The 13,787-nt window shown below is 34.7% G+C and overlaps 1 protein-coding gene across 5 annotated transcripts in view; it reads left to right on the forward strand.

Moving 5' to 3' along the window:
- Window positions 1–9,190: 9,190 nt before the first annotated feature.
- Window positions 9,191–13,787, forward strand: part of Mtmr2 (myotubularin related protein 2) — an 81,977-nt gene continuing 77,380 nt past the window's right edge. For 3 of the 5 annotated variants that reach the window (XM_076846495.2, XM_077108833.1, XM_076846496.2), the window contains exon 1: window positions 9,191–9,506. In XM_076846495.2, coding sequence (XP_076702610.2) covers window positions 9,328–9,506 — 179 coding nt within the window. In that variant the 5' untranslated portion in view covers window positions 9,191–9,327. The remainder of the gene's footprint in view (window positions 9,507–13,787) is intronic. The other 2 variants (XM_076846498.1, XM_076846497.1) reach the window with 1 other exon arrangement.

The following is a 13,787-nucleotide window of genomic DNA, read 5'->3' on the forward strand; positions in this document are numbered from 1 at the left end:
GCTACTCTAAAGAGGCCACTATAATAACTACTAATTTGCATAGCATTTTATTGTTTATAAAGCATATTCATATTTTGATTATATAATAATCCTAAGACAGTTATAGTCAACTTACTTTTCTTCATAATTATCAATCTATGGTATTGTTATAACTCTGCAAATTCTTTGAATTGGGCTACAGTTGTGTGACTGTCTTTCATGTATGAACTTTCACATACTATGCTTATGAGACAATTCATCCATTTGCCTGTATCTCCTGAAGTCATCCATGAAATTTTCAGCAAATACAATTATACATAATATGGTGCATTACTTAACTTCTGTAAGAGTATTTCCTGTACTATAAAATAAGGATAATAATACATAACTACTTCTTCACCTCAAAGATTGTTTTAAAGATAAAATGTGATAATACTGTGTCTATTAAAGAGAATTAAAATTGTATATGTGATACTAATGCTTCTTATTATTTAACCATCTTTAAATATAATTTATACTTTTATAAAGCATTTTCTTTTTGGCTTCTACTTCATTGCTTTGCAACTTACATAAATATGTGCTTGATATTGAAAGTTTAAAAAAGTCCCAAAATGTATAAAGCTAAAATTCCATTTCATATTGCCCTTCTCAATCCAACTTACTTTCAAAAAAAGATATTATCATGATTACTATCTTCTGGATACTCCATTGTATATAACAAAAAGATTTTTCATTGCTGCTTATAATTTCTATCTTTGACTTTAGGAAATTTGAAAATAATGTATCTTGGGTGATTCTCTTTAAACTTCTTAAATCTGTGTGTTCATTGTTCTCTTCAGATTTGAGAAAATTTCAGCCAATATTCTTTCAAGTAATTTCCCTGCCTCTTTCTATCTTCTCCTCTATTTTCCATAATGGGTATATTTGTTCGCTTAATAGTGTCCCTTAAGTCATTCAGGCTTAGTTGAAAAAAAAAAAAAACAACTTTCTTGTTCCCCTGACTCAATGATTTCAAATGACCTGTCTTAAAGTTCACTGATTATTTCTTCTACCTGATCAAACTTACTATTAAATCCCTCTAATGAGTTTTCAGTGCATTTACTGTATTTTATTACTTAATTCCAATTTGTTTTGGTTCTTTTTTATGGTTTTGATTTCATCGTCAATATTTATAGTTTGTTAATGCATTGTTTTCCTGATGTTTTTGTTTAGTTATCTATCCGTGTTCTCTTTTAGCTTACCTTTATAGCAGTTGTTTAAAATTGTCATGTAATGCAGTTTATGGTCTTTGTTTCTTTGGGGTGGTTTTTTAGAGTTTTATTTTGTTCCTCTTATTTGACCATGTTTTTCTGTTTATTTTTATTACTTGTAATTTTTTGTAGAATTAAAATTAAAACCCACCTTTTAGTATTGCATACTGATTTTATATAGAAGAATTTTACCAATCAGCTGTGCTGGAAGTTCTTGGATTTCTCAAACCTTTTCTGATTGTTTGCTTTCTTGGCTTTTGCGTGCAAAACTATTGCTCCAATGTTTGCTTGCCTCTGTTTTGGGCTCCAAATTCTGGTGTCAGTCCCATCAATGGTCAGAGTCAGGCAAGGACAAAACTGATTCCATAGCCAACATCCAGATGACCCAGAACATTGAATGCACAATCCACTCTTTCCTTTCTCTCCTAATGGAAAAATTCTGATAAGAGAGAATGTCTTCCTTATAGTTCCATGTTATTTCCTCTAAGGAGAGGGCCATGACCAGATATAGCAAGTTTTCCTACTGCTTCACTGGAGTCCTTGCTGCCTTTAGATTGGCCTGGGTTTTAAAGCTTTTCAACAGATCTCTTGAGTTCTTACAAAGATAGTCTAGTTTATACCTTGATATTAACTGAAAATCTTAGTTGGGGAACAAAGGCCTATCATTTCCTAGTCTGTCTTTCTGCGGGCATCACCATATATTAACTATTATTTCACTTAGGAATTCACTTGAGTTTTCATGTGTTCACAAATGAAAGGTTCATATATGAAATGTGTCAGGCGATTTTGTTTTTCTACACATTGATTACTTGAATATCTGTTAGACTCGACTGATGAAAATATTTTTAGGAGAGGTATTTGCTTCCTATTCTAATTTATGTTTTATAATTTCTTTACCCATTGTAGGTTCAAGGCTGAGGTCCATATTCAAAAGAGATTAACAAGGTAAATCCAAATTTATTTGACAAATTTTTGTTATATTCTAGGCTCATAAAAATGTGAGACCCAAATAAATAATTCCACTTGTATATATTCATGCTAGGTTTGATGAAGAGTGGGTAATTGTGGGGAAATAAGATAGGGTAAAAAGGGTACAATCTCATAGTAATATACTGGGGGGATTTAATAAGTTCTGCTTGTTCAAATTCTTTTCTGTAACCATTCATCTTCAGATGTAAGGATGTTCCTTCAGACACAAGGAGTGCATCTCTCACACAAAAATCTTAGGACCTATTTCAGAGAAGTGTCAGAAAATTTTTCCTAGGTTACATGCTCTACTTTAGGGAAGAAGGATGGGAGAAGGGTGTGAGAGACTTTCTTGTTTTTGCACTTTTATCAAATTCCTTCAGCTTAGTCACTATGCCAATATATGATATTTTGGGTACTGTGTCCTGAATCCCATCATGTTCTTGCAACTAGTGTTACCAAGAGAGGTTTGCTGTCAATCTGATCCTTACTTTGTTTTCTTTGTGTAGCACTGATGATTGAACCCAGGGGTGCTCTATCACTGAGCTTTGCCCACAGCTCTTTTTTCATTTTTTAATTCTGAGACAGGTCTCACTAAGTTGCTGAGATTGGCACCAAAATATGATCCTCCTGCCTTACCTCACAAATAGCTGAGATTACAGGAGTATGCCACCACACCCAGGCATTTGTAGATGCTGTTTTTCCTTTTAGAAATTTTAGTTTTATCTTTATGTTTAATGTTTTTAATTCCCTTAGGATGTGCGAAGCATGAAATTTATACACACACTATTCAACACCGAGAGCTCTTTTAATCTCTAGTCTCTTGTCTTTTTCTGGGAGAACATTTAAAAATCATTCTTCAAATATTACCCTTGCTTCCATATTGAATCTTATTCTATCTTGATATTGACATTTTTTGGTCCTCTCTCCACATCTCTTAATTTTTCTTTTGTGTTTTTCCATTTTTTTCCTGTGCTTTACCAGAGGGTTGTTTTATTTTAACTTCAAGCTCACTAATTCTTCTTTGACTAAATACATTCTAACATTTAACTCATCTATTGAATTCTTCATTTCATACACTATGTATTTAAAATACAATCTTTATAATAGGTCCTTCCTTTTATGCTTTTATTAGTGCATTTAGTGGCACATAATGTTGGGTTCATTTTGACATAATCATATATGCATGGAATTTAATTTGCTCCATTTCAGTCCCCAGTGTCTCTTCTTTTTCTTTTCTCCCCCTTTCCTCCTAATTCCCTTTCCTCTATTGTGCTGTTTTTTCTTCTATTTATTTATTTATTTTTATTTTCAATTAGTGATTAATTGGTGTAAAAGAGAAATTCACTTTGGTATTTTTTTTTATACATGCACATAAAGTAATTTTGTTACATTCGTTCTGCATTTCCTCCTATCCCTTCCCCTTCCCCTTCAATCTCCTTATACTCCACTGATCTTCCCTCTATCCTTGTGATATCCGACCCTACCTTTATTCCCCTTATTTTGCTCTGACTTCTTCATGTAAAAGAAAACATTCAACCCTTGATTTTCTGAGTCTGGCTTATTTCATTTAGTATAATGTTCTCCAGTTCCATTCATTTACTGGCAAATGCCATAATTTCATTACTCTTTATGGCTATAAATAAAACTACACTATGTACATATACCACGTTTTCCTAATTCATTCATCTAAGGATGAGCACCTGTGCCGGTTCTAACTTTGCTCTTTTGAGATGTGCTACTATAAACATTGACAAGGCTGTATCACCATAGTATGCTAATTTTAGTCCTTTTGGATAAATACCAAAGTCCTTTTTGATAACTTGTTTTTCCTGCTTCATGTAGCAATAGCCTTCTACTTCCTTAAGATATTTTAAAATTGTTATTTGTCCCCTACCGTGTGTATGTTTATAGTCATTGTTTTCTTCACATTTATTATGGTTTTCCCCTCAGAGCTCATATTCTCCTAGATAATGTATTTTGGAGGAGAAAAATACAAGCTTGTGTTTATCCTAGAGACTTCAGGGAAAGCTCATGCTCCCTTTGCCACTACAAACTGGACTTGAGGACTCTCCACTTGCAACCCTTCCAGCAATCAGGCAACACTGATCCTTAAGGAATTCTATTGTGCTTCTATCAAGGAAATGGGTTATTTCCATAAAGCCCTCTGAGCTTATAGGGTAAGCTGACAAGATGGAAATGCTTGAGACCTGGCTAGTTTTCCAGCATCTATTATTACAGTTTCCTACTCCAGCTGGCTATAGCACCACATTGTGGTTGCCTTTCCATTCCTTGATACAGGGCTGGCATTTATTTTCTGCTTTGCAGAAGAAACAGGAAGATAAAGATCTAATCATGGTAATATGCAAAAAAGAAAAATATTTACATTTTTTCTTCACTTTTTATATGGGCTGCTATTCTCCACTGTTGACTAGACTCTAGCCATTTTCTGGCTCTCAAAAGACTTCTCACAGTTTTTATGTTATGTTCTCAGCTGCACCAGTTTCCCTCCAGCTGTAAGTGTTGCATTGGGGAGGAAGACAGAGCCCACATCATTTCATCATATTGTCAGGAGCTGGAAATTCTGACCTTTTTCTATTATTGTATCTGTAGGGAACTTAATAGAGTCTAATCATAACTTCACAGAGGGGATCAATATGCAATAATCTCTGATTTTTGCAAGCAATATTTAACAATGAGCAAGAATGTTTACAGAGAGATTTCCTACAAAAATTTTGTAGGTGTATTATATTGTTAAAATACATTTATAAAACTAATACATTTTGGAAAAATACGGATTGCAGCATGATTTACTTAAGTATACCAGCATAATTTGCTAATCCCCTTCATCTTCAAAAGCATGGTGTACTGAAAATATGGAAATTATAGGAATTTAACCAAGAAACTTATAGAAGTATATGTTAGCAAAGGAAATTTTATTGTTCATCTTCAATGATTTTAACTCCAAAGACTGTAAGACTTGCATAAGTTATTTGTGAAGATGAACAGTATAAATATTAAGAAGATGGGCAGTACAGTTAAAGTCTACACTTATGTCGCTTCATGTTACCATAGGATATTTAAACTGCCAATGCCACAGGACTTTTACTTCTAATCTCTAAAAAAATAAAATAAAAATATAATAATAAAACAACATACCTTACCATAAAACAACTTTAGAGCATATTGTACAAGTTTACATAAAATATAGCAACTTTGCAATATGTAGGCCCATTTACCAACAACCTTAACAATCTTTATTTTCACATAGCTTATGTATACATGTATTAGAAAGTCCACAAGAAAATGCTATAATTTTTAGAATTTGCAGGGAAATGGATGGCATTAGAGCAGATTATGCTAAGCGAAGCTAGCCAATCCTTAAAAAACAAATGCCAAATGTCTTCTTTGATATAAAGAGAGCAACTAAGAACAGAACAGGAAGGATGAGCATGAGGAAAAGACTAACATTAAACAAAGACGAGACGGGGGAGAGAAAGGGAGAGAGAAGGGAAAGCATATGGAAAAAGTAGGAGACCTTCAATGTTACACAATATTATAAGAGGTTGTGAGGGGAAAGGAGGAGGGAAAAAAGGGAGAGAATTAAACAACAGCAGAGGAGGTAGAGAGGGAAGATGGGAGGGGAGGGGAGGGGAGGGGGGATAATAGGGGATAGGAATGGTAGCAGAACACAACAGTCACTAATATGCCATTATGTAAAAATGTGAGTGTGTAACCAATGTGATTCTTCAATTTGTATTTGGGGAAAAAATGGGAATTCATAAATCGAGTCAAATACATGAAAGATGATATATTAAAAAATTTTGTTTTAAACAGATGTATGTATTTTAAAGAAATTTAAAGGAAAAATAATTGCTTACATTTATCCAGGTTTTCCCATTCCTAATCTTCATCCTGAATGTCTGAGTTTCCTTCAGTATCACTTCTCTTAAACCTTAAGAATTTCCTTTAGAATTCATTTCTTGTAGTTGTGTGTCTGCTGGTAATAAATTATCTCAACTGTTCTTGATCTAAAATCATCTTTATTTTACTCTTTTGGGGATGGTACTAGGGATTGAACCAAGGGCCTCATACATGCTAGGTCAGCACTATCACTGAGCAATAACCTGGATCCCTATTATACCTTTTTGAAAAACGTTTTGCTGTATATATAGAATTCTTTCATCCTCCCTTGCCAGCCTTTTAGTACTTTAAAGAAGTTATTCTACTATTTTCTACTATCAGTACTTGCTAGGTATTTTGTGCTCTTTAGAATTGTGGTTCTTCCTTTTGGGACCATAAGTGCCAAATCCCCTCTCCTCAGTTTCTCTTTATTTTTCAGTGTTTGATCATAATACATTAAGTCATGATTTTCTTTGTTCTTTTTATTCTTTGTATTTATCATATTTTATGTGTTTAACATCTTAAATATGCAAATTTAGGTTGTTGGCCAAAATCAGTAAGTTTTTGGCTACTCAGTTTCTTTTTCCTAATTCTTTCTTTTCTTTTGAAACTCTTAATTACCTGCATATTATGCAATTTGATATTGTCCCACATGTGCCTCAGATTCTGTTAACATTTTTTGAAGTTTTTTAGATTGGATAAATTATACTGATTTGTCTTCCAAGTTCCTTATATTCTTCTCTATCAAGTCCATTCTTGCCATTAGGTCCAGCCACTGAATATTTTTATTGAATTTATTTAATGAATTTCCTAAAATCCTATTTATACCTCTTTTTAAAAAATTCAATTTCTGTGCTGAGATTTAGTGTCTTTTCATTTAGAATAGTATATTGTTCTTTACTTCACTGAATGTATTAATATTAGATGCTTTAAACCATTGTAGGATAATTCCAACATGTCCTCTTGAGTTTAGCAACTTTTGATGATCTTTTGAGAATTTGTGTGATTTTCTTGGTACTTTTGAATTATGTAATTGGCACTTAAAGTAATTTTCGATCATGCCCTAGATATTTTGAAAATTACCTTTTGGAATCTCTGAATTTTTGTTATATTCCTCTGGAAAGTATGGTTACTTTGGTAGAAAATTAATTTGGTTCAACACAAACCGTCTTGCTTAAAAAAAAAAAAAACTGTCTTGCTTATATAGGTAACAACTTAAATCTCATTTCAGTTCTTTCATCTGGACAAGTAAGAGGGATAGCTTACTTTTGGTTCTGTATCTGGATCGCTTGCATTGTTCTTATGTTGTTCAAATCGAATTAGGACTTAAATCAAAAAATAAGTTCATATACAGTTTGGAGTCCTCCTTTCTGGTTTGCTCCTTTTGAAATTCCTGCCTCACTTTCCAGCTTTCCTGGGCTCCCTTTTCTTTTTTTTTTTTTTTTTTTTTGGTACTGGGGATTGAACTCTGGGATACTTAACCACTGAACCCCATCTCCGGCCCTTTTTTGTATTTTTTAATTTAGAGACATGGTTTCACTGAGTTGCTTGGTGCCTAGCTAAGTTGCTGAGGCTAGCTTTGAACTCTTTGTTTTCCTGACTCCGCCTGAGGATCCACTGGGATTACAGGTGTGTGCCCCCAGGAACTGGGGTTCCTTACTGTTAGAAACATAGCACACTTTCTACTGGAGTTTTTACCATTCTGTGCTGCTTCACAGTTTTTGGCTGTCCATTAACTAAAGCTACCAAAAAAAAAAAAAAAAAAGGAAATTCATTCTGTTGGTCATGTACTCCATGTTTTTACCCTGCCTGCTTCTCTTTACTCTCCTGACTCCTCTGGTAGTTTTTTGTTATCTAGAGTTTTTAGTTACTTTTTGTAGAAAGGTCAGTCTTTGGACCCTGATTACCCACACATGAGGTGACTTGAGATTCAGTCTCAATTTGAAAAATTCCATTATGGTGTCCTTTCTATGTTCTTCCTGAATCCTTTGTAACAGAAAATTACACACAGAAACATTTCCCCTTTACCCAGTTCCTGTTCTCTTATCACAGTTTTATCTTCCTTCACTCACTTCCTGCTTTGCAGGGGGAATTTGAAAGGGTAAGGAATCACTAAAAGTTGGTTCCCTGTTCAAAACCAAGACATTCAGTAGTGTGTATATATATATATATATATATATATATATATATATATATATTTAATTCTTTTTGTGTTTATCAGTTCCCCCTCCAAACCCTCTTCCATACTTCCTTCTGGGACAATGGATTAATGTCAAAGTGCGTTTCCTTTACAGACACTTCCAAATCACACAAATCCATAAATCCAAGCCAAAGTCGACCCAGTGCTTGTTCTACAATGCTGGCCAGAGGTGGAAAGAAAACAATTTTGAGCATTCCATACTCCCTCACCTGTATTTTCTGCTACTCTTTCCTTACCAGCCCCTTCTTTCTGTTCTGCCACCCTTCCTATAGCTCCTACTCATAACATCTACTATTTATTGAATTTGTTAGTTTATGTCCAATCCATCCTACACACTCTTCTTAAGTAGGACTACTAATGGCTAATACTTGTGTGCTTATTACTTGCCAAGCACTTATAAATACATCTCTGTGAGATTATTCTTCCTTTTTTTTTTTTTTTTTAAAGATAAGGAAGCTGTTGATCAGTGCCTTGGGTTACACTGCAGGTAAATAGCAGAGCTAGACTCTCAATCCATGTCTTCGTGGCTCCAAGCAGCCTTTACATAAACCATTCTCATCCCACAATCAATATTTTCAGCCCCTTGTTCTGATGAACACTTTGTCATCATCTCTGGTCCCCCATTCTTTAAATACCCCCATTCTCCTCTTTCCCTGCTCCCCACCCGCCACGTTCCTTCTGCCTCTAGATCCGACAGCCTACCCACGTTCCTCTCTTTATTCCTCTCATTTTCTTTGTCATCACATCCCTGTCTCAATCCTTCCCACGACGTCAGCTCCTGGTTTCTTTCTTCCCTTGAGATCCTCCCTTTTCCCCTCATCTCCAGAATTTCCTCACTCCAGGCCGCACGCCTCTCCGCTCCAGCCCGCAGGCGTGCGTGGGGCGGGGCAGAGGTACGCAGGGAGCGCAGCGCTTAAGGCTCTGCGTCCGAGGGGCGCCGCGGGGTCCTCCAGTGGCCGCAGACCCCGGGCGCGGTGCAGTCTGGGGGAACATGGCCGCTTCCGGTCTTCCTCCCGGGCCGGCGCTGGCATGACCGCGGCCCCTGCGTGGTGCACTCCGCCCTCCGCTCCCTGCCTGGCAGTCGCGGAGGTCCCTTCAGCCTTTTGCTCCCGTTGTCCCTGCCGTGCCATGGAGAAGAGCTCGAGCTGCGAGAGTCTGGGGTCCCAGCCCGCAGCGGCTCGGCCGCCCAGCGTGGACTCCCTGTCCAGGTAACCGGGACTCCCAGGGCCCCGCCCAGCGTCCGAGGGGGATGGAGAGGGGCCGGGAACTCGCTGGATGGTGCCCCAACTCACAGATTCTGGTTCCTGAAGGTTGCTCCGGAATTTCTTCTTTGAGACTTGGAAATTACTTCTTCCTCTCTCTCTGGGGCATAGAGGGTGAGGAAAAGGAGGTCGAAAACTCGCTGTTTCTTTTTGGGTCCCTTCACCTTTCTTATTCAGTCTCGTTTTTTCCCGGGTATTCATAGCTCCAGTTCATTATTTTTTCTTATCTTTGATTTTCAATTTTTTCTTTGGGTAGCCCTTCCCCCAATTTCTTTCCCCTTCATTTCGTGCTTTTTGTCTTTAGCACTCTTTCCAAAACCATCTGTCACTTTTTCCTCCATCCGTTCTGACGTCTTTAGTTTTTGTGTTCATATTCAGCTCCGCCTTTTTTCCTTTTTCATCGCTTCTCTTTCACGCTTTGCCCTACACTTTCATTTATCTCCCCATTCCCCAGTTTTGCTTAAATACGTAAATAAAAATGTCCCCTGTGCTTTGAGTCTTCCGGCTGAAAGTCAGTATCTGAACAGTCTTTATCCTTACTGGTTTAAGAAAGCAAAGTGAATGTTTGTTTTCATCCCTCTTGGACTGCTGGTTCTACAGGTTGTCATTTCTCTGGTAACATATGGGTATTTTATTCTAGATTTTTGAGGAGGATTGTATACATCTTTGTAGACAGCTGTTGTGAATATTAACTGGACATGTTTTAGATACAGTCTTTTTAGAATGGTAATTTAAAATTTTATTAAGAAATAGTGTTTGTTTTAAAGCTACAATGAAATCAGGTCTTTTCCACTAAAACATAGTGTTATTAGATACTAAATTGCTGTGTGAGAGCACACAATTTTCATTTTTTTTTCTTTGAATAAGTTGAAATTGCTCTGTCTTTTAATTTGTTTTGGACTCTACTGCTCTAGAGTGGTACTGCTATTTTTTCCCCCATGGATATTCAGTACCTCATTGAGGAACCTTTGACTGATCTCATCATTCCAAATTAGATTCTTTCTATTATATGCATGTATAGTTCAGACCCACTCCATTTTCAGTTCTTAACAACTACACTCTTAATTGTTGGTTTAATTGTTTTCTAGTAGGTTATAGGCTGTTTGAAGGCAAAGACCTTATGAATCATCTTCATATCTCTAGCACTTAACATAGACCCAGCATGTCGTAGGTGTTCAATGATATATTGAATTTGTGCATTAAATTATCAAGAGATAAGAATTTTTCTCTTCCTCTCATTATATACATTATACGTTTGTTTCGAAATTTTAAAATTAAATTTAGAATGTTGAGGATTTACATGCTCAACAGTAAAACCTTTCATTAAAAAAGTTGGAAAATTATAATTTTATGGGAAAGTTACAAATGACAACTAATGTTCAGAATAATAAAATACAATGAAAACAGATGACACAGCTAGTATTCTAATGCAGGAGAGAGCAGTTAGAGGAGGCCTTATAGTATGTTAGAAGAAAGTACTGAAAGTCAGGAAGCTGCATGCTGAAGTCTGCTAGCTATTTGTCCTGTATCATTTAATTTTTCTAGTTTTCAGTTTTCTAATCTTTTAAAATATAGGATTGATGTAGAAAATCTAGGTATCTTGACACTCTAAAATTCTTTTTTTTTTTTTTTTTTTGCTTTTAATGACATTACTTAGTAAAGTGAATGTATACTTACTAATTATTAAGGCATTATCTTTGCAAACAACTTCTGTTTTGGATTTTGAAATTAGGCTAAATAAATATTATCTGTTATTAAGAACTAATGTTCCTAACTATTGCACTGTAACACATTAGTTTCCTGAAAAGAAACAAAGTTCAGCAGGTTTAAAGTTTATATATCTATCTTTATTTCTTAATAAAAAATGCGTTAACTGATACATGAATTTGAGAAAATAAAAACAACTAGATAGAATTTTGACTATAGTAAATTAGTCTCCTTTCTGGTCAGAAGTATAATTTCATATTTTCCACAAGAGAAAACCAGCTTTCTTTCCTAAGTAAGATAGAAAAATAACATTTATTGACTATCTACATATAGAAGTTACCCAACCACACTTTCACATTTTAAGTTTCATTAATCATAATATTCATTTGTGACACTCTTTCTAATCAACATGTATAATAGCTTCATCATATGTATTTGTTAGAAAGCTTACTTTTAAATTCTAAACTTCATTTAGGCTAACAGTCACAGATGATCTAAAATGCAAGTAGGATAGTTTTAAAAGCTGTTAAATGTCTATCTAGTTTTATATTTTTACTTTTTGTTAACCTGTGACAAAGCAAAATATCAGTGTTTTGACTGTGTTATCTCAGTTTTTTGCAGTACTGTCACCCATTAAGTGTAGTTTATTTTAGGTTTTTGTTTTTTATGGAGGCTTAATTAGAAAATTTTCTTGTGCATTTGTTTTGATATATTGATAAAGCTGTATAATATAGTTACACAATAGTTAAGACTGTTAAATATGTCACAGAATGTCTTTTACACAGTAGAGTTGACAAATTTCTGCTGAATTTAGCTATGTGGAAAAATTATTTATGCAAAAAAAAGAGTGCTATCAGGTTGTTAGAAAATAGAAACTATGTGACTTTCTCTTCAGCTTAGCAAGATACTTAGATCAAATATATAATTGAAGCTGGTAATATATTTAGCTCTAGTTTCTTTAGATACTTCTACCATGAGATGAACTGAATTGAAATATTATCTTATGTTTAAATGTTTATTGATAGATGTGTTGAGTCCTTCCGGGAAGAAGGATGGACATAAATCTGAAAAATAGTACAGCAACCTATTTGGTGGCCCATTGGTTTTTGAAAATGACACACATTGTTGAAGTTTTTGGCCATTGTACAGTGTATTAAACTCAATAGGTTGAGTCTTCATATACATTTGTAATTGTTTCAGAGTTGCTGTTGCCTTTAACTTTTCTATACCATGGAATTGATGCCGTTGATCGTAAAAGAGTAGTTTTACTCTTTATATGATAATTCAGATAGCTGTTCTGTAACCAATTGTGGTTTTGTCATCTAGCATCCTTAAAAAAAGTAGTATTCTTTGTTGAGTGTTGCTTGGTATTGCTCGACTTCTGCAAACTGTTTATCAACTCTTGTGTATCTACTGTTGACTAGTCTTTGCATGTGTCCAGCCTCTCAGAGAGAGTTGTGAAAAAATTCACTTAGCATACTGATAATCTTGCTGTAGTCCCTAATTTTATTCTTATTGGTCTTGTTGGTTCTTGGTGTAAATGGAACTGTATGGAATATAAATAAAACAAGATTGTAAGTTGGATGCTAGGATAGGCCTGACACTCAGAACTATACATTTTGCCCTCATAGTCTATTTTTTCATTTTTCATTTTCTATAGTATTATTTCCATTTTTCAGTCTGTGCTTGAGTAGGTTTCTTTCATTATTTTACTTTCTATTATGTGTAATCAAATAGTAAGATATCAAGTGCCAAACATGTGCTCTGTGAACATCTAAATAAAAGAATGTTATCTGAATTCTCACCACTAATCCTATTTATAGTTCCCATTCAAGGGATTGAAAAGGTTTTCTTCTTTTGGTCTGACCAATTACTATTTTAGGTTCAAGCTGAAGTTAATTTTATGTGGATTTCACTGAGTGCATTATCTTTTCAGTTCCCAATCTTAACTATATTAATATTATTATGGTCCCTTTCACTTACCTGTTTTACCCTTTGCTACTCTTGATTACTTTGGCTCCCTTTTCTCTTGTCATTCATTTTATTAAATTGCTTTTTCTTTTATCCATCATATAACTTTATGGTTTCATTATTCTATTCTGGCCACTACTGTTTTGTCCCAGTCTTTTTTTTAATCAGATGATTTTTAGATGATAAGTTCATTTGTATATTTGAGCAGTACATATTTACATTTAATTCACATTAAAAAAAAAAAAAACAAAGGGCGAGTACACATACTCAAAGTAGACCCCAACTAATTGCATTTTTAAATTGCTATTCCTTAAGATTACCATCGTTTTAAAATAGCAAATCCTGGATTTCTCTTTTCATGAGTTTTTATTATATTTATAGCCTGAAGAGGTAGAAGAGTTTCCGAGATTTCTAAAACATTTTATTGCAAGGTGTTGTCTTTAGTTTCAGCTTCAAGGTCTCTTAAAGGTGATATGTTGGTTGGAAGTATGCTTTTGACATATTAATTCAGTAGTGGTGATGGACTTTTGTACAATCACATTTTTGCTC

Source organism: Callospermophilus lateralis, chromosome 2, assembly GCF_048772815.1.
Source record: "Callospermophilus lateralis isolate mCalLat2 chromosome 2, mCalLat2.hap1, whole genome shotgun sequence".
NCBI classification, from domain to species: domain Eukaryota; kingdom Metazoa; phylum Chordata; class Mammalia; order Rodentia; family Sciuridae; genus Callospermophilus; species Callospermophilus lateralis.